The 26,573-nt window shown below is 35.2% G+C and overlaps 2 protein-coding genes across 3 annotated transcripts; one reads left to right on the top strand and one right to left on the bottom strand.

Annotated features, from left to right (window-relative positions):
• Positions 1 to 2,985: 2,985 nt before the first annotated feature.
• On the bottom strand, positions 2,986 to 8,500 carry LOC114364237 (proton-coupled amino acid transporter 4). The gene is made up of 6 exons (XM_028320319.1): positions 8,071 to 8,500; positions 7,738 to 7,915; positions 7,065 to 7,422; positions 5,593 to 5,768; positions 4,661 to 4,833; positions 2,986 to 3,485 (listed from the first exon to the last, which is right to left on the bottom strand). Exons 1-6 carry the CDS (start codon positions 8,327 to 8,329, stop codon positions 3,247 to 3,249), a joined length of 1,383 nt encoding a protein of 460 aa, XP_028176120.1. The 5' UTR covers positions 8,330 to 8,500; the 3' UTR covers positions 2,986 to 3,246.
• Positions 8,501 to 10,058: 1,558 nt separating this feature from the next.
• On the top strand, positions 10,059 to 12,200 carry alc (5'-AMP-activated protein kinase subunit beta-1). 2 transcript variants are annotated; one of them, XM_028320324.1, is made up of 5 exons: positions 10,059 to 10,488; positions 10,575 to 10,718; positions 10,804 to 10,935; positions 11,055 to 11,153; positions 11,665 to 12,200. In XM_028320324.1, the coding sequence occupies exons 1-5, from the start codon at positions 10,165 to 10,167 to the stop codon at positions 11,809 to 11,811; spliced, it is 846 nt and encodes a 281-aa protein (XP_028176125.1). In that variant the 5' UTR covers positions 10,059 to 10,164; the 3' UTR covers positions 11,812 to 12,200. The 2 variants fall into 2 exon arrangements, with proteins under 2 accessions (XP_028176125.1, XP_028176124.1); XM_028320323.1 differs by having other exon boundaries at positions 10,575 to 10,721.
• Positions 12,201 to 26,573: the final 14,373 nt, after the last annotated feature.

Raw genomic sequence — 26,573 nt, 5'->3', positions numbered from 1 at the left:
TGAGATACAAAATGGTTTTGACAGGATAAAACTGCGCCGTGCACAAAGTTGGCACAACGAAACAATGTTCATTTAGCACATTTAATATGGGTCACGGCGATTGTTTCAGTATTGTCTTGTCAGTGAGCAATGAAGGGGCGTTGGGAAAACTGTAACATACAAAAAAATCACACCAATAACTATGTATGCTTTATATTTTCATATGTACACACAATGTATATGTCCATTGATAAATAACGTACAAGTGCAGTATAGTACATGATAATACGTATACATACGGTATAATGAACTTGATTACATGGTGTTCTATAGAAAATGCATAATTTGAGACTTAGAGGGGTTTCCACTACGACAGAAGACTAAAGGTGTACAGTCAGCGTCAAATAGTTCGTTACACCCAAAGTAGCCAAAAAATTCGCAACACATCTTCCCAACTAATATTATAAATGCGAAAGTAACTCTGTCTGTCTGTCTGTCTGTTACGCTTTCCCGCTTAAACCTCGCAACCGATTTTGATGAAATTCGGCATAGAGATAGTTTGAGTCCCGGGATCTTTCCCGGGACTCAAACAAAAAAAACCGGGATAAAAACTATCCTATGTTCTTACATAGGATAGTTTTTATCCCGGTTTTTGAAACAGGGACGCGCGCGATAAAGTTTTTCTGTGACAGACAAAATTCCACGCGGGCGAAGCCGCGGGCGGAAAGCTAGTTGTAACAATAAATGGAAAAGTTGTGTTGTCAACTTTATGGCCACTTTAGATGTCACGAACTATTTTACGCCGACTGTACCTGCCTATAACAGGTCTAAAAACAATCGAAAGACCTACAAAAACTACTTCTACGTATTTCAGGTACGAATTTAAGGTCCCAGATAAATGTTTTTTAACAGCTAATTTTATCTTTTTTTGTCAGAAGTAGGTAGTTATTTTATATGGGTAAGGAAAGGTACCATACTTTTTCGTAAGTCTCCTCGACATAACATTTTGCCTCTATATTTATTTTTGCGGGATCATAGGTACATCGCGGTTACAAGATTGCGATACACATACTACACGCGTAGCCTTTATTGAAAGTATTTTGTGAAAACAAACTAACAGAAGCTCAGAGCCAGCCTAGTTTTGGTCCTAAAACTCACTACGAGTTCTTAATGTATTTAATGTAAAATTATCATTATTATAATGTAAAAAGTATATTTAAAAAGCCTCAATGTTCATGTTAAGTCGAGAAGACTTTTACATCTTTATCAAAGATTAAAGTTAGACAAAGTAGCAAGGGTAACTAGCTCGTACAGCCGATTTATAGTGGAAACTGATCTCATCTCTTATCTTATGGGACGTTTCATGTCATTTATTATGTCAATGAATATTAAAAATAATGGATTACTATAATTATTACAGAAATTTGTTATTAACTTTTATATTAAAAAATGAATTATAAATATTTTTCTTCCAAATGTTTGGAATCTTTAAATGTTTTAAGTTTGACATGAAATGCTCCTATTTATATTCCATACAATGCTTGATTAATTTAATAGAGATGCAATACACGATAAAAATACATTACAAACACATGACATTTACAATAAAAATGTAAAATACACATTTATAAAGCCACAATCAATAAAAAGAAGATTACATACTACAGGTAATAAATGGACACAGCCAGAGCATAAAGGAATTGGGAACATTTACCAACTAAACAATATAATACAACAACTTGTACGATTGAATAGCACACAATAATATATTATTTTATCAATGCAGTTGTGAAGTCTAATGTAATTTCACAGGAATTTACGCATAGGGCTAATTATTTTTACTCACTTATGTCATATTGAAATGTAGTCATAAAATATCCCCAAATAAAAACCTTTATTATCATCTTAAGTGGCAAATCATTTCATAAAAATTATAATAATCATTTTTGGAAACAACATTCTCGAAATACTTTCATGTCCAATTTGGTGAAATAAAATTGATATTAGCAATAAATTTTAATGTTTTGCTATGATGACAAACAATTTATAAATAATATTTTTTTAGATTGAAATTTTCTTTCACATAGAGAGCAATAATTCCGTACTTGTACTCGTCTAAATAAATTGATTCAATACTCATCCAAATAAACGTAACCGTAAGAATAACTGGCAACACTTTACATACATTATGTACTCATAAATGCTAGGCGCTTGACCCTGTGTCATGAAAATATAAAATTATATTTAAAATTGATCTTTATTAAAACTATAAAAAGTAAGTAAATTTTGATATTTTTTGATAATAGCAAAACAAAGGCCTACATACTACATTTAAATCTGTAGGTTCAACATGGTCTAGCTAGATATATTAGCAAAAGTGCAAAGTTTTTGCTTTATTGTGGTTTTTCACATCGTTTTGATTTATTTTAATAAATTAAATTGTGATACAATATATTAATAACAGTAGTAATATTAGAATTTTCGTTTTATAAAAATAAAGTTAATATTATCTCAGATACATTTTATATTCGATTGTTACANATTTTAAATTAAATTGTGATACAATATATTAATAACAGTAGTAATATTAGAATTTTCGTTTTATAAAAATAAAGTTAATATTATCTCAGATACATTTTATATTCGATTGTTACATACACTATTAAAATCTTAAGAATATTTTATGCAATGTTTTGTAAGCAAGCATATCAAACTTCAACAATAATACATAACAAATATCTACATTAATCAATATATCACATAAAGCAAAAAATACCAGACAGGTACAAAATAATTAAAAGAGAAACATGGACCTATAAAAAAAGTCGGACGGATTCTCATCAACAAAATACTGTGACATTAGGATACACCAGCTTGCCTGTACGTACAGCCGGCACGCACACATTCACACCCTGTTACACCACTTCGAGTGAAAACTTCACACAGTTGACACATTTAAGCAGCGAAAAAACAACACGAATACGACATGTCTTGTGTGANTCTCATCTTAGACACGTATTTCATCAATCAACGAATAATTTAAATAAATTATTATGCATGAATGTCTCTTTCCTTTCCAAATGTTAAAATAAAACTAAAACTAAAATTATGTATAGTCAAAAAACAGTTTAGCTTCGTCATGCTAAATTACCGATACCTATAAGCTATTAAAAGTTGCGTAAAAAAGCAAAATCGTTCGAAATAATTCTACATACAATTATTGTCACGAATACATGTGGATTACGTTAAACTTTGGTTAAAATATGCTTATGGGTATTTGAGGATCGATCCGAGGCTGGCGTAGGTGCCGAAAACGAACCCGGTGAAGCCGAACATGATGATGAAAATGTCTTTCCACATTTTCCACCCGTGCTTCCCGAGCTGGTCGGGCCAGAAAGTTACGATTTCGATGAAGGGCGGGAAAATGAGCGCTAGCGCCGAACTGCTGAAAGCGCCCACCAGCGAAATAATACCGCTCAAGTTGGGGATTAGCGCCGCGGCTGAAACTGCACAGATAATGAGTTAGATGACCTCACCCTCGTGGCGGCTCGACAGATAAATGCAATAATATCCGTCATGCGATTGCTGGTTATTGTAATATTTCAATATAATAGACGTGGAGTATTTATTCCTTTTGTTTGCACAGGCAGATTCCGCAATAACATAATAAACGTTATTGTTATCAATCGAGCACAATATTATGACCAAATTAATGCAATCTAATGTTATTTATTTACGAAACTCTTTAGTGCGTCTTTTGGCAGAGGGCAAAACGGACGATTCGCAATCGACCTATTGTATGAAAAAAAAATTGCAGGAAGTTCAACTCTTAACATTTTTACCGATAATTCCTATCTAAATTATATAAAGCAATCAATGAGTTTGTAAACAATATAATAAAATATTTCGTACTGCGAGTCGCGAATTTTGCGCCTAAACTTTTTTTATATAATGGCAAGCACGACTTGTGAATTGTATCTATTATGTCTATGGGAATTGTAATCCTAAAGATAAAAGTTATTATTTTTACAACAAACAAATAATCACACTGGATAGGAATGGTCAATGCTCTCAATGCCCTCATTTCAGTACACCCAAATATGATTCGAGATCCCCACCGCATTCGGTTTGATAACCTATGCTCGATATTTATTTCGAAGTAGGTAACTTATCATATCGTGATACATAATTACAATTAACATAAATTGAAATGGGAAACAGACGTTACTCCGAGGTAAAGGAATATGCGAATTATCACAAATTGATTGGGATGTGGTTTTGGACTCTTAATACTTGAGGTCTGCATGGAACGTTACACAATCAGAGATTTGAATTTTCTTAACGTTTTTATCTAAAACTTGTTCATCGACTTAGGCGATGAGTAATTCGTACAAGCATTCGTTAATTTTGGCAGATCACGCGGACTTACGCACGCATCTGATATGTACCAGACCGGTTTTTCTAAAATTTGGGTACATGACAGTATCTAAGTAGGCCTATTTATAATTTGGTTTTATTTATGAGCATGAATAATCGAAATTATATAAAAAAATTGAATATCATTTAATATTCCGTACTAACACTGGCATACCTAATCAAACACCATTATTAGAACAATGTATTCGTTTACGATAGAGGCCTTGAAAATGTAGATCGTTAACATAATATAATCAATACTTACATGTGATGAATATGAGCGCGAATCGCGTCACCGCCTCGCCATGTTTGAGCGCTCGCTCGGAAGTCAGCTTGGACTTAACGTAAGGCCACACGATGTTCATTGGCACGTAGAACTGCAGACCATACGACAAGAAGATGGATGCTGCCATCACTGCTCTAACGCTTTGCGCCAATCTGGAAATTTTGAATATTGGCGCTGGATTACAATATCCTAATTGTTTTGTGAAATTGCCTTTAGCTATGAATATTTAACCCAATTTATATTAAATAGTAGTCGATACTATGATTAATAACGCCGCAATAAATCTATTAGTTGTTATTGTTGTTAAGAAGAGATCTAATAACTAATTTTCCTATACAATGTATTTTGTTTTTGGAATAAATAAATGTGAATGTGATCAACAAGAAACGATATGACTATTTTCACGTAAACTCTGTAATAAACTCTTTTGGCGGTCTTATAACAAGATACGAGTATTAGTATACATATTAAATAGCTCAATATAGGAGTACCTATTTCAAATGTCCGGAAAAGTATGCCATACGCGAGCTATGACGTCACCACCACTAGGTGATGACGTAAGTGAGACTTAATAAAATTTTCTCAAGACCCAGTTATTTTTATTAGCATGTGTGTAATGAATTAAAAGAGTTTATGAGTTTTGCGGGCTATAGCAATTTAGTTATCCTGTGGATCTCATTTCAGATTCTGTGGGCGGGGCACATAGCTTGTAGAGCTGATGACCAATGGGGCTAAAAAGTGCTCGACGAGCCGGAAGATGGGCATGCCTCCACTAGGTGGACCGAAATCTGGCAAAGGTCGCGGGAAGTACCTGGATGCGGGCATAATGCAGAGCCGAAAAGCCTTTGTCCGGCAGTGGACATCATTTGGCTGAAACGAACAAAATAATGGAAGAAATATGGTATACTTACAGGTCATTTGGCAAATTCAAAGTAATACTGCCCAGTACATGTTCACCATACTTGAGGTACCCAAAGAAACCGATCGCGGTATATAGCGCGGCTACGATCACCATTCCTGTGTTTAGAACGCCCGACCAGCCACCAAAATCTTCAGGAGTCTTCATATTATTTTCCAATGGAAGAACCTGCAATTTTTGTTATCTATATCTGTTCATTTTAAGATTGAGGGTAGAGACACATTTGTAGATAGCGTAAAAGAGGGTTGGTAGTAAATATTATAAAGCGAAAGCTACTACGTTACGAAAGGGCGACTGCTGATATTATAAAAAAAATATAGCAAGGTACAAGTACAGGTGCAACTAGTATTTTTACTTTCATTGTTCAAAAAGATCTTGGTTAAATAATTACTCTTGAATTGTTTTGACTGACTAGCTTCAAGTTTTATGCAATTTTAGAGAAAAGCGCGCGATAAACTCATCCCCGCACGACTCGTAATTTTTCACGTATAGGTGCGAGTTAAAGGACGTTTTTAGATTAGAAAACCAGTACTGTTGTTTATTTTACACCTCATTAACCACTTGATTGTTGGGCTAATACTGCAACATGGATGGATGGATGCAACTGACTTTCAGTGGCTTGATTTAACCAATTTTATATTTCTACTAGCTGACCCGGCGAACTTCGTACCGCCTTAGCGTAGAGATTTTCTTAATATTTTTTTCCGTAAGAACCATCCTTGGACTTCCACAAACATTTAAAAAAAAGAATTATCGAAATCGGTTCAGCCGTTCACACGTGATGCCGTGACAACGCGAAACGGGTTTCATTTTTATATATATAGATATAATCCTAGCTACTATAATAACAGGACTTCCGATGACACCCCTTTTAATTAACCAGCCACTAACAACTACCTTTTATCTATGAGATAACTGCAGTCTTGACTGATTAATAGCCACTTTATAATGAGCAATACTTTATGCAAAGACAGCTTATTACAAATAAATATTTGCTTAAATGTCATTGTAACTTTCCTACCAACACAATAAATAAATTAAGTAAATATTAATTGTGTAACCAATTTATATGAAATGTTCCCACAACCAATTATTACCAGACTTTTTGTTATCTTGTAGTCTCAACAAGAATGTAATTTATTTATCATGCAACCAATTTCAAATAATACTAATATAGGTCACACACATGGCAGACAAAATATTTGTACATCCCAGGTATTTGTTTTTTTATGTGAAACCAGAGAACTGATAATTTTTTTGGACAGCAACAGATATGGATACTTTGGTAATCACCAAATTATCAGTACAAATAAAAATGTAGGCATTATTTTGTCATTTATTAACCTTATGCCTGGGGTAGCAATATAAATAACATTGAACATGGAGTTGTGTAATGTGTTGTCTCTTAAAATATTCAGATGATAGATTAAAAAACATGTTTATCTTAAAAGTATTATAACTTACCACGCCTATGCCTTCAAATGCATATATAGCCGTCCCAAAATATAAAGGCAGTTGATGCCAGCTTGCAAATGCTTTCACAGTATTAGTGCGTGGCAAATCTTGCAATATATAATAGAATGTTACAACTAATCCCCAAGCTGTCATTATAGATGCAATTAAAGAAACTGGTGTCAAATATTTTAAATTCTTCACCATAGCCACTGCTAATATCGCTGGGAATAATAAAGCTAAATAAGTGTGAACACTTAGATTTATATGGAAAAAATGCATAGTATCCTGAAGGTTAGTTGCAACAAACAGAAAATATACACAGCAAAATCCCAGTTGTGTTATCACCAGAAATACATTAATAACTCTCCTGAAACAACAAATAGTGTGAGTTAACAATCATGCTAGAACATGCCAACATTTTTAATAAATGGCTAAAACTTGTTGTAGAGTTCATAGCAGATAAACTTTATCACACATACTTAATCTATTTTTCAGATGATGTCGTTTAATACAAAGGCTGTTAACAAAGCCTGTTCCACCATGTGAAATTTGATTAAGTAACAAAAAAATAAAACTTTTTCAAGAGCAATATTACGACACTGAAATGAATAATATTTTTTTTAAATATCAGTTTGAAAAGTAATTTTAAAGTTAGCTTTACATGTCGAAATAGTGTACTCACTTCATTTTCTTTGCGTAAGGCCTCAATGGAACTGGTCCAGATGTGAATGCATCTTCCACAACTTCTGAAAAGCTTAGCGCTGGCCTCTGATTCCTTATGCACAGTTCATTGGCACACTGAACAAGCATATGCATGCAGTGCGTGCAAATTGCACCCATAAATAAAGTACCAAACACACCTGGGATATAAATATAAAAAAATGGTTTTTAAATTATTCTACTTTTATATACTTCTTAATAACTTTCTTTGGTTCTTTCATTTAATTGTGAATCGAAAAGATAGCTAACTTTTCTAATCTAAGATCACAAACCACCTGTTCATCAATTCACTTACCAAATAATAGACCAGCATTTTTAAAAGCATCTGGCATTGCCAGTATACCTGTGCCAATATTCCCTTTTAGAAGGTGTATCATCGTATCAAAATTTGATGTCGGATGCTCCAAAATCCGTTCAGATGCTGGATGATATTCACTTTTACTTTTTTCATCTTTAGGCACAGTTGGATCGGTAATCAGTTCGACGTTCTGTATATCACTATTATCAATAGGAGTGTTAGGTCCTGTTAGAAGTGGTTGCTTCTCGTCATTCATTTTAAATGGTTTAGTAATTTCACAGTTATTGAAGATCCATGCGTTTAGAGATTTAATTCAGTCTAACTTTCTGTATTACAAAATACCCTACACACCGCGCGATTAACATTCGTATCGATTTTTCAATTTGAAGTTTTTTTGTACGTCAATGTCAACTTGACACACAGTCATAGACTAGCTAGAAGGAACAAACCTGCAAGCCTTATTGGCTATCTTTTTATGCACTATTGCTTGCTAACATAACATGTCGAGAGCGACACGACACAACTAAGTGTGTGGATATAGCTTTATTATAAATTGTCTTTGGATATTATATTTGACATTGACTGACATGACAGTAACTTGCAATCATTCATTCAATCAATCTATTATTGTCAATTTCTTGAAGAATTAATATTTTTTCGAAAACAAGCTGAAANGACATATCGGAATGGCACGCTTTGACGATCAACTTGCTGTATCTACTCCACAGATATAGATAGATGCAGCATGTGTCAAAAATTGTATGAAGCCGAGCGTGCCACTTTTTAAACGTCATTAGTGTCATTTTAGCAAATTTTAGTGATTGCCGCAATGTAAAAATAATCGTATCATCGTACTGCATTCACAAAGTCATCGAAATATATCGTGTGACTCGATTCGACAATTAATTAATTCCGATAAAACTGATATTTTGTTATTTATAGCTAGTCTAACTGTGGATTAAAATAAAATTTTATTCTATATTATAAATTTTCTTATCATTTTCAAATCATATTTTTATTGTGCGTAGGTATATCAAAGTAGTGATCGTTAGTCGATTTCATACTTTTAAAAATATCCTAGTACCTAACCTAGTTTCATAAAATAAGGACTAACTCAAGCTTTTTATTTTTAATAAATGTAAAAATGCGTAGTTTTGCCAATACGTTTAGTTTCATAAAGCTAAGTCAGGTACCTAGTTTTGAAGATATTTCTAAACGACTTAATTTAAATGATTTTCTGTGGGCGGTTGATCAAACTAATGTTTTTTAAAGGAATTAAAAATATTGCTACTTATTAATAAAACTAGCTTTCCGCCCGCGGCTTCGCCCGCGTAGAATTTTGTCTGTCACAGAAAAACTTTATCGCGCGCGTCCCTGTTTCAAAAACCGGGATAAAAACTATCCTATGTTCTTTCCCGGGACTCAAACTATCTCTATGCCAAATTTCATCAAAATCGGTTGCGAGGTTTAAGCGGGAAAGCGTAACAGACAGACAGACAGACAGACAGCATTTATAATATTAGTTGGGATAATTCAAAAACTTATTGATAATGTGACATTTGGTTAGTGTAGGATTGGTGTTAAAATTTTGTGATTTTATCATTATTTCTCTGATAACTATTTCCGATATTTTTTATTTCCTGTATTAAAGACAATGCTACTTTATACTTCTTCTACTGCTACTTTATTCTAATTATTATATTATTTGTTACTTGTGCTGTTTATTACAATTATTCTCAATCCGTTAATATTTTCTTCTTTCTACCGTGTTCATATTACTGTCCTCGTAAAATCATCGTAACCGATTGTTGTAATCGGATTACAATTAACAACGTGAACATCACTCGACCATGTATGTCCATTTGGACATATCGGAATGGCACGCTTTGACGAGCAACTTGCTGTATCTACTCTAATCCATATCTGTGATCTACTCTAATCCATATCTGTGGATATTATATTTGACATTGACTTGACATGACAGTAACTTGCAATCATTCATTCAATCAATCTATTATTGTCAATTTCTTGAAGAATTAATATTTTTTCGAAAACAAGCTGAAAGAAATATCTATACAATAAGACCAGATTATGGGTAATGCAGGTAGCAATCAACCTAAGGAATGGCACCGAGAAGCTGCTACAAAAGTAGCTGACACTGGTCCATCGTCACCTGTAAAAGAAGGAGAAGCATTTACATTTGACAAAAAACCAGATGATATCCGTGGAAGTCGGGATGAAGACAATAATATCGAGGACGGCGCACCTTACTACACGAAAGCAGTTCCTGAAAGTGAGGTGGAATACAACGTGCCTCGTGAACGTTCCAACACTTTGACCAATGACAGTAGCAAGGACGTTGATGAACTTAAAGTACTACCTACTGTTTTTAAATGGGAAGGTGGTGGCAAGCAGGTAATCCTTAGCAGTAAACACCTTAGTAACAATATGTCTTCGCTTTTTTTATAAGAAAAGATATTATCTTAATCATTTTATTGTAGGTTTTTATCAGTGGAACCTTCACTGACTGGAAAACTATCCCTATGGTAAAGTCACACGGGGACTTTGTAACCATCATCGATCTTCCAGAAGGAGAGCATCAGTACAAATACTTCGTTGATGGAGAATGGCGTCATGATCCTACAGTAGTATGATATATTAAAAACTCTTGAACAAAATTTTCATGCATACATCGGGTTCTACTGTGTTGAAATTCAAATATGTTTTCAGAAAGTGATTGACAATGGTATGGGATCTAAAAATAACTTGGTCACAGTGAAGATGTCTGACTTTGAAGTATTCCAAGCTCTTGCCAAAGACAGCGAAGGCATCCACAGTAGTGCACAAACTGAGTATTCTCAGGTAATTAATTCATAGTGTTTTTGTACAATAAAGCTAATGGCTGTCCTATTGGCTTAATTCTGTGACCCAATAAAAAATTAATTGATAAAATATTGTACTAAAACTATAAACAATTTCAGGAAATACCTCAATCAAAGCCTTGGGAGAAGGTGACGGGACCTCCCATACTCCCACCACACTTGTTACAAGTCATACTGAACAAAGATACACCACTTTCTGTAAGTATACAATTTATAGTTATGACATTTGTTTTAGATTTTTGATAAAGGTAATTAGTCAACATTACCGTAATTATTTAAATTGTTCAAGTTAGTTATTGGAGTCTAGATTAACTAAATTATCGAGACTCTGAGCAAAACCATTTTTTATTAGTATTTAATTTTGTTTCTTTATTTGACAACTAGCTGACCCGGCGAACTTTGTTCCGCCTTAATGGCAATAAATAAGCAGACTTTTTTTTATTTCGAACGAGATAAAAAGTATCCTATGTCCTTCTCCTGGCTCTAAACTACCTCCCTGACAATTTTCAGCTAAATCGGTTCAGCCGTTCTTGAGTTATAAGCGAAGTAACTAACACGACTTTCTTTTATATATATAGNATTTGACAATTTGTATGTACTATTTAAAATGCAAATAAAGAAATTTTGGCTTTGAATGAATAATTTTAAGTATTTTGGTAGTGTAGTTAATTTATGTGATAGTTATAACATTTTTTCTTTGCTTTTTCAGTGTGAACCAACGCTATTACCTGAACCAAATCACGTAATGTTGAACCATCTGTATGCATTATCTATTAAAGACGGAGTTATGGTGCTATCAGCAACTCATCGTTACAGAAAGAAGTATGTTACCACTCTCCTTTACAAACCAATTTAAAAAGGTATCATAGGAAAATGTGAAAACCAAATAAAATGTTAGGTCCTTTCCAAAATCTCTTAATGCTTGCTAGGTAGGTTAACAAAAAAAACAGTGCCTCATTCTTTATAATTGTGTGAAAGCACAAGCATAGATTAAAATTGATCTTTAATGTTTATGCAAATAATTAATTAATTAATAATAATATGCACCAGACAACTAAATGAAGTTGGTGCAGTACCTAGTGTTGATATAGACAATATTTTTACAATTGTTTAGGAAAAATGCATGTCAAATAATGTTTTCTATGGAATAATTAAAGGCAAGGGCAAATTTCGTGATTGTGCGCTTCGTTAGTTCTCGTCGTCCCGTTATTACCGAAATTAGATATTGAGATAAATAATCTTCTTGTTTTGGCCTTTTTATTAGTTATTATTATGATATAGGTCGCGCAACGAAAGTTGAAGCGAACACATACTCGCACTGATGTAATATTTGAATACAGGTGGCGCAGTGTGAGTTTACGTCAAACGTATTCGATATCGACTGCATAAAAAAGTGTAATTAATATGACGGACTGTACAGCGCCCCTAGCGGAAACTTTCAAGAACTAAAATCTTCATTTAATTTTTTTACGCAGTCGATATCGAATGCGTTTGATGCATTCCCACTCATTCACACTACGCACCCAGAACATAAAAATCAGTCAGAATACGCAAGACGTCCAGCACGACGAAGCATATTATAGAGAGAGAGAGAGAGAGAGATACATCGTTGCTTGTGTGAATCGCCTCAACTCATAATGCGCGACCTATATTTATTGACAAGATATTCAAATGTTTCTTTATTAGGTAGTAGTAGTAGGTCTCGTTCAAATTAGACGTTTTGCACTTGCAAGGAAACCCTCACTATACAGGGTGATTGTTATTTTATTCCAACGCAGCCAACCAAACCAATTTTCCGTATACGCATGAATGGACGATTGACGTGCGTCCGGCTCTCAAAACGTTTAATTTGAATGAAAGCTCCATTAGGCCTCAGCCTCGAGTTTAGCGGGCAGCGGGGTGGGAGCGGCGGCGGCGCGGGAGCGGGGCGGGAGCGGCGGCGGCGCGGGAGCGGGGCGGGCNACACCAAACGGCCGACAAATATATTTAATTTATTTATTTATAAAAATAAGTTATTTAATTTAAAATTAATTGTGTCTTTTAACTTTCGATTAATAAGGCCACGGTCAAAAACATACATAGACAAGTCCAATTTCAATTCCATCGTATCGATAAAAGTTATTTACATTCCGAAAACATCAGAAGAACCGTCTGCACCTTGCCTAAAATAACACTCGGGAGACGTTCTTCAAGGAACGATCAAATTTTCCTCATTCGCCTGTAATTGGGGATTCGAGATATCGACGACGAATAAAATTGAATAAAAAAACGAGTGAAGTACCGAACGTCATTCCTGTATTAGCAATTTCTGATTTGTAACGCGCAAAGTAACACTTTGATGTCGATTCAATCAACGAATAACAAGATTGTTTTGCCGGCGTATTTTTCGATGTTATCTTGAAAGCATAGCTAATATATCAAAATGATGGATCTGACAGCTTAATCGGTGGCGCGTGATAGTCGCACCATATTGAAGTTTTCTTGTAACTGTTTGGGTTAGTAATGTTAATATAGAAATTCCTGGAATCGGCGAAACTAACTATACCTAACTTATATTCAAAGTAACAAAATAAATAAGTTTACTCCGCGCCATACTAATTTATTACCACAAGTAACAAAACATACCCAAATCTTAACTCGTGGAACCCTAAGCGGTCGCATGAGACCGCGGTAACAATTGATTTCTATTAAGTCTCGATTCGCTGGTACTTGAATAGTTAAAAATATGCGTATTTTTTTTATAAGTGTGCTTTTGAAGAGCACTATTATGTGTCCCGATTTATTTTTGTCACTTTGTTAAATGTATAAAAATATCTCCGAAATACATGTTGCTAAATAAAAATAAACTAAAATCTTTGATCCTCTTTTCTCCCTAGAAATTTTCCTTCGGCGTTCCTTAAACTTTCATTTATGTAAACACATTACATTCCAGCCAGACGAATCGTAAAATACAGGGTGAGATAATTTATATACTCTCTATGTATGTTATATACATACATATATAGTCCGTTTATGGCCCTAAAGGCGCTTTATCAAGAGTCATTACATTATACCGCCGCCGCCGGGCCTAGCGGTTTATATGTTTTTATATTAAACTAGCAACCGCCCGCGACTTCGTACGCGTGGATCCCGTTTTACCCCGTTAGGAGTTGAATTTCTCGAGTGGCGACCACGTTCAGTGTACCTACCATGAGTTTACGTTAGGTGTGCTCGCTAGCGAGTACGTCAAAAATCTCTATGAAGATTTTGTTTCTTGAAAGTAGCCACTAGGGGCGCTGCACAATATGTCATACAATTGAATGTCATTTTTTTACGCAGTCGCTAGCGAGCACACCTAACGTAAACTCATGGTAAGCACACTGGAAGACGTAGCGTGGGCAGGTCTACTAGGTGGACAGACGATCTGGTAAAGGTCGCGGGAAGAACCTGGATGCGGGCAGCGCAGGACCGTTCATTATGTAAAACCTTGGGGGGGCTTTTGTCCAGCAGTGGACGTCATTTGGCTGAAACGACGACGATGATGTGTATTTTGTTTATCTATACTCTCATAGTTCAAAGTAGATCTTTGAAACTTCGAATTTTGCTCCCAGTGCAAATTGAACCAGCAACTACTTATGTAATATTCTGCCTCTGTGATTCTGTAATTTTCATCATGACTCAACCATCTTAGGTCTTCTATCTTCTTTATTTATTAATAGGTACAGTTACAGTACATAGAATACTACTTATTCAGTAAAATACAGCTACAAATCACTTACAAATCTATGGACCAATTACAACTGCACACAACTATGCCTAATAACTTAAGTGCTTAGATACAACAACAAAAACTAATGTTAGCTTTTATAATATTCTTGTAATTTAATAATTACTCGTTTATCAGTACTATCTCTTGAGGCGTCTAGTTTGTTACAAGGTCCTAACAAAATTAATCAAACATTATTGAGACCTCAGACCGTTAACTTAGTTACTCTATTTCTGATACGAGCACGACAAAACTATTCGTGTACTTTAGGCACGAAAAATAGTTATAATTCTTACTTTATTAGATCATGGAAGAGAGGACTAATTCTAACGATATTACCATTATGTAGGAAGAAACTTATCTTAGTGATTTATGAAGTGAAAATATAATGTTTTCCTCGCTCCAAATATAATTGGATTCGTGGAACCATTTCTATGTAATTCCAGTGTTGATATTAAAAAATCGAGTAGGTATTCTGAGAAAATCTGTGAAAATTAGGTTTGCGGTAAGCCCCATGTTTTGGATATATTTATAAAGGCATCTAACTTTTCCAATTTATGTCGATCTTATCATTATTTTTTTTTAAAGATACATTACATTTATCAAAGATTGATTACTGTTTACAACGAAACGAAAATGAAAAGGATTTACTAGCACATTTTGTATTTAATTTGCCTTTTGCTCAAAATAGCTCAGTTATAATACCTTAAAAATAATAAAGTCTGAGCGTGGTTTAAAACTATGATTTTATAGTTTGCGTATACGAAATTTTGATTCAGAATAGTTTGAACATAATTCCAAAGGAATTTCGTTATTGCTACTCGCTCACGCATCATACGCGGCGAATAACTGAAATACTAAGCGGAGGAATGTTTACACTTAGTAATTGTCAATACAATCTACGCCAGTATTTGTATAACCCACAAATAATAACTGAATTTCAATTAAACACTTGTTTTTAGGCCAAAAATTGAAACATAATGTAAATTTGTTAGTTTTATTAGGTACCTTGAATGCTCTAAAAGTGTTGAGGCTACAGAATTTAATTCATACTACGTCGTAGTCACTTCTAAGATGTTTTTCTACGACACGCTAATATTGTGCTACACCGTAGTCGCTACGAAGATGCGTTGCTACGACACGCGTGATTGCGATGTCTTCGTACTACGAATTCACTTACATAGCTACGAGCGAATTTTCGTAGTATGACCAAATTATTTCAGCACATATTAATTTGAAATGAATTTAGAATTGTATATTTTGCCAAAAAGTTCGCAACACGTCTTTGTTACGATTAGAATAAGGTTGTGTTGTCTACTTTTTAGCCACTTTAAGGCTGAGTTGCACCATCTTACATTAACTTTGACAAACGTCAAAAATCTGTCAAACTCCATTTATAAAAAACACCGGTTATCGTTATAGTTACCGCCAAAGTTAGGTGGTGCAACTCAGCCTTAGTGTCACGAATTATTTGACACTGACTGTAGATTATGTAACTTTTTTGTTTAGATTAAATTGTTGAACGGTAAATAGAGGAACACTCCTTATATTGCTAGAAGTGCCCGTCAATCTAACTTTCTTTCCACGTTCAATTACCTTCAAGAAAGAAGGCAAGGTTTCTGCTGTATTTCTACGCTACAATTTAAAGGTATCTGACTTCGTACGCGTGGAAATCTTTTTATAGTAAAGAGGTCTTCATTCTATAGTATTGCATAATTAGAGGGGCGAGCTACTTATAAGGAGTTATAATAACAATCGACATAAACTTTATCCCATGTGTAAGTTTTGTAATGTTTTAACCGACAATGTAAATACAACAAAAATAAAAATCGTTTTGGTTTGGATTTCATTCGATAACGGAAAAAAACGGATGAAAATTGAAAAGAAAAAAAATCTTGCCACTATTTTGGGATGTGCGATAAACGTAATAATTTTTGAACTTTAATGACCTTTAAAACACACACCAACTTTGTAATAGCAAGACCAACTTCAGCCATACATTAGTCCTTTAACAGTTTCTAAATTTGCATAAATAAACGAGATTAGTGTTCTGCAAAGTGGACTTAAGGTGCTAAGCTAATACAGGGCGTAGCGAAAGGCTTAAAGTGTCGTCAGGCCATGAATCCACTCGTATACAGGGTGAACCATAAATAACAGTCATGTTTAGACTAAACCATCCATTATGCAGTTGGTAACAGTTGCCTTTTATAAAGGTGACCCTATAGTATAGGATAGGATTTTTTATGCTTAACAAGGCAGGTATTTGACCGCAATCGCACCTGGTGTTAAGTGACATGCAGCCTAGTATGGTACATACTCCCCTGTAAGTGCCTATTCACTATGGCATTGAAATTGAATTCGATAGACTACTTCTTAAATTCAAAACTTTCCTCAAGAAAATTAAGTTACAAATAGTCATCAGCAATCAGTCATTAAAGTCTAGAGACAAATCATTTATGAGAACTTGCACATTTGTTATGTAAAAGAATCAGCCATTTTTGTCACCCTGTATTTGAAAGGCAACCGGTACTACCTGATCTATCAAAACATAGCTTTACCACTATCCTGAATTAATTGCGGCGAAATTTGGAACTTTATTTGGATTTACTAAAATTCAGCCCTAAAAATAAAATGGGGGCCCAAAGTCTAATGCGAGCGAAACCGAGGGAAAACCTAGTTAAGAGATATAATGCCAGTGAACCTCACATCAACTCTGATATTAACACCATAAAACTATACTGGGCACTATGTCCTGGGGGAAAGTATTAAAAGAAATGGCCACTAAGACGGATCAGTTATTTATTAATCATAGTGGAGCGACGAAAACAGGAATAAAATGAATAAAGTTGCTTCGTAATACGAGTAGCTGCAAATGTGTATAATGTATTATATTTTTAACTTATTTAATACTATAACTTAACGTCATGTACTTACGTATACTTAGATCTTGACAGACAAATATTAATTTATTTATTCTTCACAAGTTGTGAATTATTACAATTTTTTATTCATGTTTAACATTTGTACGTCCAACGATGGACAATATTTTGATTCTCTTACGAGTTTTAGTTTTTCAAATTTCTTTATTGACATATTTAAATAGGTACATGATAACAAGTGAATAACAAAGATAATGTACATTGCTACAACTTTATCACCCGCTAAAAAGTTAATCTTACCAGTAGGCCTAAGATGCGCGCCGCGATAAGCGGTTATCACACCATTTTATCGATTTTCCCCATACATTTTGACGTCGATAAAAGTTATCACGGAGGCCTACAGGCTTCAAACGCCTCCAAAATAGTTCTTAGCCAACGTATTTAAAATAGTGCTAAATTAATCAATAACTAGATGAAATATTTTTGTAATAAACATTGCTTATTGCTATCTATTTATTGATTCTCTTATGAGTAAAAACTCCCCATTCGCTGTAAGTTTTTCTAAAATCTAAAATAATCTATTCACATCTACTTACTTAAGCCCAATTAACTGTCGGTCAATCACCGGATCATGTCCAGATTGTCCAGCCCTCGCCGTATTATCTTTGACTGGTCAATTACTTACAATACAGTAGAAGCTATACGGTCTTACGACCTAAGAAGATTGTCCATTGTCCCGTTAATGAGGCTATCGTGTTTGCGCGCAATAGACGTCGCCACTGTATAGTACAGTCTAGGGATGTTATGGATATGTAGTTTCGGTTATGGATACGGTTACGGATATAGGAATAATATTATACCGGTTTCAGTTACGGATATTTTTTTATTTGGGATATCCGAAAGTTACGGTTACGGATATCTGTGCTTTAGAATGCAATTTGCAATAGTTGTCCAACACGGTTCATTCATGGCCGCACACTTTACATCGAATAAAAAGTAAAAAAATAAATAAAAATGGATAGGTACTAGATGGAATTATAAAGATACTAATCAGGCTGTTGTGACTTTACATTAATGCTATACAAAAACAATTTAAACTGCCTACATCCGAAACTATCCGAAACTTTTGAATTGGTTACGGTTACGGTTACGGATATTTTTTTATTTCGGATATCCGAAAGTTTCGGTTAGTTACGGATATCCACAACATCCCTGGTACAGTCAACAGATTTATCAGACTATATTCTTTTGTCGCAAAATGGAACTTATAACAATTGCGTAAGACACCACGATGTTTGCCTTGATGTGCTATCTCTCTGTCTATAGTCAGACTAAAAGATTTGTTGGAATTTAGAACTTATTGCGACTAGATAAAATGCTATAGTGTTAAGCTTGGCCAGCCGTTGTCTGTGGTATTACTCGCCAGTACTTATCTGGTGTAAGTACGCTAATGTAATAGAAAGGCTTATGGAGCGGATATGTGATATCTTATTGAGTTTTTTCAAGCTTAATGAACCCAATCACTGTAAGAAACATGTTTTCTACCAAAAGAGATCAATTTAACAGTTCTCAAATACTATCAGACAGTTATTCAGATAATTGCAGTGCTTGAAACTCTAGATATTGAAGATTTTTCACTAATTGGAACCTCGTGTACCACAAGTATTAGAGTAGAAAGAATATCAAGAAGCGTTAAGACTGTACTAAATTGAGTATACTCGAAACGTTAAGTATAGGTGATTGGTACAATACATTTGAATGCTGAGTTTTGAATTATTAGAGAGGGTCATTTAAGTTCGCCGACGAACCGAACATTACATTAATTTAAAAGCCTACGCGGTTCCCTCGTCCCGTCGTAGTTTATCTTCATTGCACATATACTTACTAACTTTTTAACAATCGATATACTGTGACAAATAGAGAAGTCCGGTGTTCTAATAAAATAGTCTTCGTTCAGTATGAAATAAAAAGCGTACAAAATTTTAACTTAATTATGTACCAGCAAACCATTTGGGTCAAAACAAATCTCAAACACGTGTATCTGTTATTCTATACTTCCCTTCCCAGGAATCCATGTTAAACAAACGAAACAAGCCCGTTACAAATTCAATTGTGATAAAATCCACACTCATCCACATAAATTGTGTTCAACAAATGGCAATGGCGGCCGGGCCTCCTGGGCGTGTTAATAAATCTAAACCTTAATCCTTTACTCATTCGAATATAGTGATGTACATCAAATATCGATATACTTTTCAAAATATATCGATACGACAGGTGTATTTTTTTCAGTTGTGTGTCTTAGGTCATAATATACGGGACTAATCCCACCTCTCTTTCCCACCACTGTAACTCTTGTATACGTATGTAGGATAGCTGTAGGATATACAGGTTGTCATCGTTCGTTCGTTTCAGCCAAATGACGTCCACTGCTGGACAAAGGCCTCCCCCAAGGTTTTCCACAATGAACGGTTCTGCGCTGCCCGCATCCAGGCTCTTCCCGCGACCTTTACCAGATCGTCGGTCCACTTAGTATGAGGCCTGCTCACGCTACGTCTTCCAGCCTGTGATCGCCACTCAACAGATTGTCATCACTAGGGCTAAAACTATAAAAATCGCGACACATACATGGGGGTGATTCGGTTAGCCGTAGTGATGCTCTACCTCTGGGATTCGGCTATTTTATCGGATACTATTTTTTGGGACATCCTGTAGTTTGGCCTGAAATGAAACTACGAGTGAAGGTTGAGTAGTCCCATGGGATAGTTTACTTTCTTGGAACCCATCTAAGGTCAAATAAGGATAGATATCCTTATTTGACCTTAGATGGGATAGGAACACCCAGATGGGTGTTCCTTTTACCTGCGCTATAGATATAAGACTCTCTACCTAAATATACAATTAATGTTTCGTTTTAAAAAAAAATACAAGATTTTTTTAAAATTATCGAACATTTAGGTAACTATGGCTTATCTCTTTTTTATAATGTCTCATGGCTTTACGACATTATGATAAATGCGATCAGTATAATCCACTAGCGAAATAATATACAGCGTCCCTTTATAAATTATACAAACCCTAAGGGATTATCGCGAACGTAAAATGATAATGCATAAATTACGCTGCTTTATTTCGGGATCTTAATTAGTAGGGTATTGAAATGAGACGATTCGTTATTTATGTTGGAGGATTTTAATTAATTAGAAGCGTATACTTGGAATCAGCTATTCACATTTAGGTATTATTGATTAAAAGTATTTTAGTACACACAAACTTTGCCTACTTATGTATTTAAAAACGAGATAGGGTTTTTTTAAGTAAGTGAAATGTTATAATTGTACATTATTTTATTATTATAATAGCTTTTGCCCGCGGCCTAGTGCTCGAATATTATACTCTATGCCGGTAAATACACAGTTCCCTAGGTCATTATATCTATGACCAACTTAATTCTACGCGTTCAGGACACAGGCTATATCTACGGACCCTAATATTTTCATCATCATTACCCTCTCATAATATCCCACTACCCACATGCATGGGCATGCTCAAAATAATTCCACATTCTATCTATCTTATCACATTATCTTCAGTAGTAAGCACTAAGACAGCCATCCCTTTAGCACCCCCTAAAACTTTCCATTATCACTCAATCTCAACCCACTTTCCTAGAAGTTGCTTTGACGATCGCAATCGCCCTCTCTCGTATGCGGCACGTACTGCCCTTCGTGGTGTCCCACAATGAGTGAGGGACAAAGAGGAACGTACTCTTGAAAGGCTGATAACATTAACGTGATGAGGGAAGCTTGGTGTGAAGGTTTTTAGTGAAAAGGAAAAATCTATATTCAATTTACACCAATATATAGCACTTATGAACGTCAAAATATATTTTAGGCCATAGTAGGTAGGTACATCAAGACAAACATAATAAAATATGGTAGTCTATACTTTTAGTTGGTACTTATTATGAAAGGGGATATTAGGTATGTCATGTCAACCAACATCAGTTTGAATAAGCAAAAAAAGTATTGTATTATAATTTCGTGAACACTTTTAGAGAATCTTCATTTCTTTGTCTGAACGAAATACGACACCAATTGGATTCTAGTAATAATAAATATTTAAACAAAACACGATGAGATTTTTATCATTATATTTGTTACAAAAAGAAATGTAACAATCACCTCTATAGAACTGAAAACCTACATAAACGGGTATCGTGTCACAATAAGAAGACAATATCGGGAAACCAAAGAAGGTTTTCGATACGATAAAACAAAATGGCACCTCTTGATCTTTCACGGATTTTTTAGGGAAAAGGTTCGGTCAAAGGTTTCCTTTACTGCATATTAAATTGGTGTATATTTGAAGAAGATTCTAATCAATATTTAGGAAATGCCCAAAATAAGAAGTAATTTCATGTCGATTCGTTGCTTTACATTTTATTGAATTATAAATGACAGCTGACGATCGCGATTATCTCCAAAAATTCAATAAATCGAGCTAAACGTAAATAATTTACTGGTTGGTAGCTAGAGGTACTTGTATTTACATAATTGTTAAAAACATGAAATGGAAGTGTCTGAAATTTAATCAGTACTCAATGTTAACAGTAAAAATGTTTTAAAACGTGACATTTATTGCTAGTTTATTTTAATGTCTCGAAGTCACCTCCTAAATAAATAAACTCAATAAACTTAGTAAAACTCATTTATTTCTGTAAGTAGGCTTTAGAAAAGCACTTTTACACGTCCCAGTATTAACCCTACCACTGCTTCGGGACAATAAATGGACCAGTGCTGAGAAGAAGCAGCGCAAGAAACTCAGACACTATTGTCAGCCTCTTTTTAAAGGTTTACAGGTTTTCAAAATACATAGTTATAAATATTTATGCGAGCTATACGCATCCCAAACATTTTTATCTTTTAAATAATCATCGACTTTATAGTAGCCCTTTTTCTAATGAAAGTACCTTAATAGGTACTTTTAATATGTGCTTTGAATTTATGAATGGGTAGTTCTACAACAGTTTGTGGTAATTTATTAAATATTTTATTTATTTAATACTTTTCTTTACAACAAACTGTAATAAAAGTTGACACACTATCTCAAAGATATCTAATAAACACACCCTCTTACTTTCGCCCCAAAAATGATATGATCATCAACCTCTTCACTGACAGGTCCTCCAGCCTTTTGTGTTGTCCCCTCCCGAGTGAAGGTCTGAGAGGACATTCTATTAATAGTTTGGCAATTACTGGATGAAGTGACCTCCGAGATATCACGCCTCGTCCTCGGTCAGAGGCAGAAGTAATCAAAGTAGCACTAACTAGTTCCTTTGAACAATGTGGAGATACGCAAATTGATCAGTTGTGTCATTTAAGTTTAGTTTAATTTGAATATTTTCATTGACTTTTAATTTTTTTTTAGTATATGAAAAGTGGTGAAATCAAAAATAAAACCGGCAGGCAGAATGTCCATCCAAATATTTTTTTATTTTTTTTATTTGTGTAGACGCACGTTAAGTGACGCGACAGCGACAGCTCGCCGACTTAGACGCTACGTCGCGTCAGGCTGCGGCCGAGAATTTCATTTATTTTGTTCAAAGCTCGCTGTCAGGTGTCACCTAGTGCAATGTGTGCCTACACAGGTTTGTAAGTTTTTCTAATACTCATCTGAGCGGCTGCTTCGAATGTGCTTCTATTGCGAGTATGTGAGTAATGTGAGTAAACCGTTTGACAGTTTTTACAGTGTTCGCAGTAACAATATTAGCATTCGTTCAAAAAAGTGACGAAGCAACTCGATTTTGGAATCAATTAAAATGTTTTAAGTGTTGGAGTGACCAATTCATTAATGGGTAATAATATAATGAGTGTGCTGGCTGATTTGTTTGGAGTGTGACTAAAGTGTGAGGCAAAGTAGAAACTTTGATTGTCAGTATAGTCGGCGGTTTGTCGTAATAAACGCAACTTGGGGAGTTCGATCGGTCCTCAATATTTGGCACTGAAATTGTCAACGCCTACTTAGTTTAGTGGTTGAAGTTGGGCTTTCTCGGCGATAGAATCTTCATTTTGGGATATTTCATTAAAACTTACTTGCTATGATTAGAATCCCCAAATGATGAATAGGTATTTATTTTTTATATGAGATAGGTAGAATACATATAACATGCAAGTTTTTAAACATACATGAAGTTTTGAAACATAGAATTGATGAATCAAATCTTGGAATCAGCATCTTTCTCCGGTTCCAAAACAGGTTGGTTTTCAGCGCCAACTAAGCAGTTAAAAGGAATGGTTCAACTACCTAGAAACAACACTGGCAACTTGCCCATATCAACAAATCTTCGCTATAACCGGCTGGATATAGCGAAGATTAGATAGCTACATATTTAACTTCTTATTACACCAAATACCACACAAAAACGGTCAATTACAAGTAAAACAACAATTGATATTCCACAATTTAGTCTGTCTCATCGCTAGAAATCTCTTTTAGGGCCCTCGCCCACGGCGACTTTTTCGTAAACGCGCGACAGCATCGCTAATAACGCGCGTTAGTCGCATTTGCAACGTACTACAGAAGTGATTCAAACGCGCTACAGCAGCGTAACAGCATCGCTACAAAAAGTCGCCGTGGGCAAGGGCCCTTAAAAACAGCGAAAAGGACTTTACCCACCAAGCTCGTCGACAGCCCGACTGCGCTTTTGCAACATTTTTCTTTACTGCTCCGCCCCTATTGGCTGTAGGGTGGATGTCTTATAGCATAAATCATTCCTCAATAAAATATGCTATTCAACACCAAATAATATTTTTTCAAATCGGACTTAGTAGTTCCTGAGAGTTCAAGTAAAGAAACAAACAAGCTCTTCAGCTTTTATTATTATAGTTTAAAAGATGGTTAGCAACGCGTACAGCCTGTTTGAAGGCAAACTGTTTGGGCTGATAATGACCGGTGGGAAGCGGCGGGTGTGCCCAATATTCCTTTGAGCCTTGACAGTATCGATTACATAAAGGCGTGTAACATGATGTTTGGTTTTAATGAAGCCGGGGAATTTGGAACACAAAACCTGTTTTGTTATTGATGTAGTTTTATCTAGGTAGTTTGACTAACGATGTGTGTGTATCGGGCTTGCAACTATGGTCACGTCGTGGTTTCGATTAGAAACAAACATTAAGCATTTATGTATGAACATTTATCTCTTTCAAATTCAAATTCAAATTTTTAGTCGTGGTGTTTTCTATCAAGGATAAAAACAACAATTATTCTTCACTTTGCTTTAGCTTGGTTTGATAATCCGATATAGCCAGGCTTCTTCGTTCGTTCGTTCGTTTCAGCCAAATGACGTCCACTGCTGGACAAAGGCCTCCCCCAAGGTTTTCCACAATGAACGGTCCTGCGCTGCCCGCATCCAGGCTCTTCCCGCGACCTTTACCAGATCGTCGGTCCACCTAGTAGGAGGCCTGCCCACGCTACGTTTTCCAGCCCGTGGTCGCCACTCGAGAACTTTNAATCCTTACAAGGCAAAATATCGGGAGAGTTTAGGCTCCATTCACCAGGTGTATAAATTGACATAATAAGTTTATTATATTTGCTGCTACGGAACCCTTTGTGCGCGAGCCCGACTCGTTTATATGAGATATAGGTAGAATACGTATAACATGCAAGTTTTTAAACATACCTATATGAAGTTTTGAAACATAGAATTGATGAATCAAATCTTGGAATCAGCATCTTTCTCCGGTTCCAAAACAGGTTGGTTTTCAGCGCCAACTAAGCAGTTATAAGGAATGGTTCAACTACCTAGAAACAACTCTGGCAACTTGCCCATATCAACAAAACAGCCGTCTGGATATAGCGAAGATAAGATAGCTACATATTTAACTTCTTATTACACTAAATACCACACAAAATCTGTCAATTACAAGTAAAACAACAATTGATATTCCACAATAGGCTAGTTTCCTTAAAAAAATTTTTAGTCCGTCATGTTTATAATCGAAAAATATTGGACACGTATATTTTTATTTGTCAATCAAACAGATAATTACAAAGTTATGGTGCGTTGAAGTTCCGCGCGACATCACAAAGTGCTGCACTTTTAAGCACTCATTGACGTCACGGGCCTCTTCTTTTGAACATTGGCGCGCTTTATCTCTTTAAATTTTCATTAAGTAGTTTGAAAAAGTGAAAAATACGTATAGAGTATTTTTTGATAAGTTAACTGACGGACTAATTATAACTCTTGCTTTTATACCCAGGAAACATTCCTATTTAGTCTGTCTCATCGCTTAAAATTTCTTTTAGGGCCCTCGCCCACGGCGCAAACGCGCGACAGAATCGCTACTAACGCGCGTTAGTCGCATTTGCAACGTACTACAAAAGTGATACCAACGCGCTACAGCAGCGTAACAGCATCGCTACAAAAAGTCGCCGTGGGCAAGGACCCTTAAAAACAGCGAAAAGGACTTACCCACCAAGCTCGTCGACATACAGCCCGACTGCGCTTTTGCAACATTTTTCTTTACTGCTCCGCCCCTATTGGCTGTAGGGTGGATGTCTTATAGCCTTAATCATTCAATAAAATATGCTATTCAACACCAAAATATTTTTTTAAATCGGACTACTAGTTCCTGAGATTAGCGCGTTCAAGTAAAGAAACAAACAAGCTCTTCAGCTTTTATTATTATAGTTTAAAGGATGGTTAGCAACGCGTACAGCCTGTTTGAAGGCAAAATGTTTGGGCTGATAATGACCGGTGGGAAGCGGCGGGTGTGCCCAATATTCCTTTGAGCCTTGACAGTATCGATTACATAAAGGCGTGTAACATGATGTTTGGTTTTAATGAAGCCGGGGAATTTGGAACACAAAACCTGTTTTTACCAAAATAGAGTTTTGTTTTTGATGTAACTAGTTTTATCTAGGTAGTTTGACTAACGATGTGTGTTTATCAGGCTTGCTACTATGGTCACGTCGTGGTTTCGATTAGAAACA

This window comes from Ostrinia furnacalis, unplaced genomic scaffold (genome assembly GCF_004193835.3).
Source record: "Ostrinia furnacalis isolate ACB-3 unplaced genomic scaffold, ASM419383v2 OfSCF7367, whole genome shotgun sequence".
Lineage (NCBI taxonomy): Eukaryota > Metazoa > Arthropoda > Insecta > Lepidoptera > Crambidae > Ostrinia > Ostrinia furnacalis.
Note: the sequence above shows the minus strand (reverse complement) of the source record. Positions and strands in the feature narration are given on the sequence as shown.

What these genes read in the sequence shown, in the direction of transcription:
- LOC114364237 (XM_028320319.1), bottom strand. Translation starts at nt 8,329, where the DNA reads ATGAATGACGAGAAGCAACCACTTCTAACAGGACCTAACACTCCTATT. An exon ending in AAATGCTGGTCTATTATTTG is followed by an intron (nt 7,916 to 8,070) that starts GTAAGTGAATTG and finishes TTTATATCCCAG; the next exon opens with GTGTGTTTGGTACTTTATTT. An exon ending in TTGAATTTGCCAAATGACCT is followed by an intron (nt 4,834 to 5,592) that starts GTAAGTATACCA and finishes CAAAATTTCCAG; the next exon opens with ATTGGCGCAAAGCGTTAGAG.
- alc (XM_028320323.1), top strand. Translation starts at nt 10,165, where the DNA reads ATGGGTAATGCAGGTAGCAATCAACCTAAGGAATGGCACCGAGAAGCT. An exon ending in GGCGTCATGATCCTACAGTA is followed by an intron (nt 10,722 to 10,803) that starts GTATGATATATT and finishes ATATGTTTTCAG; the next exon opens with AAAGTGATTGACAATGGTAT. An exon ending in CACAAACTGAGTATTCTCAG is followed by an intron (nt 10,936 to 11,054) that starts GTAATTAATTCA and finishes AAACAATTTCAG; the next exon opens with GAAATACCTCAATCAAAGCC.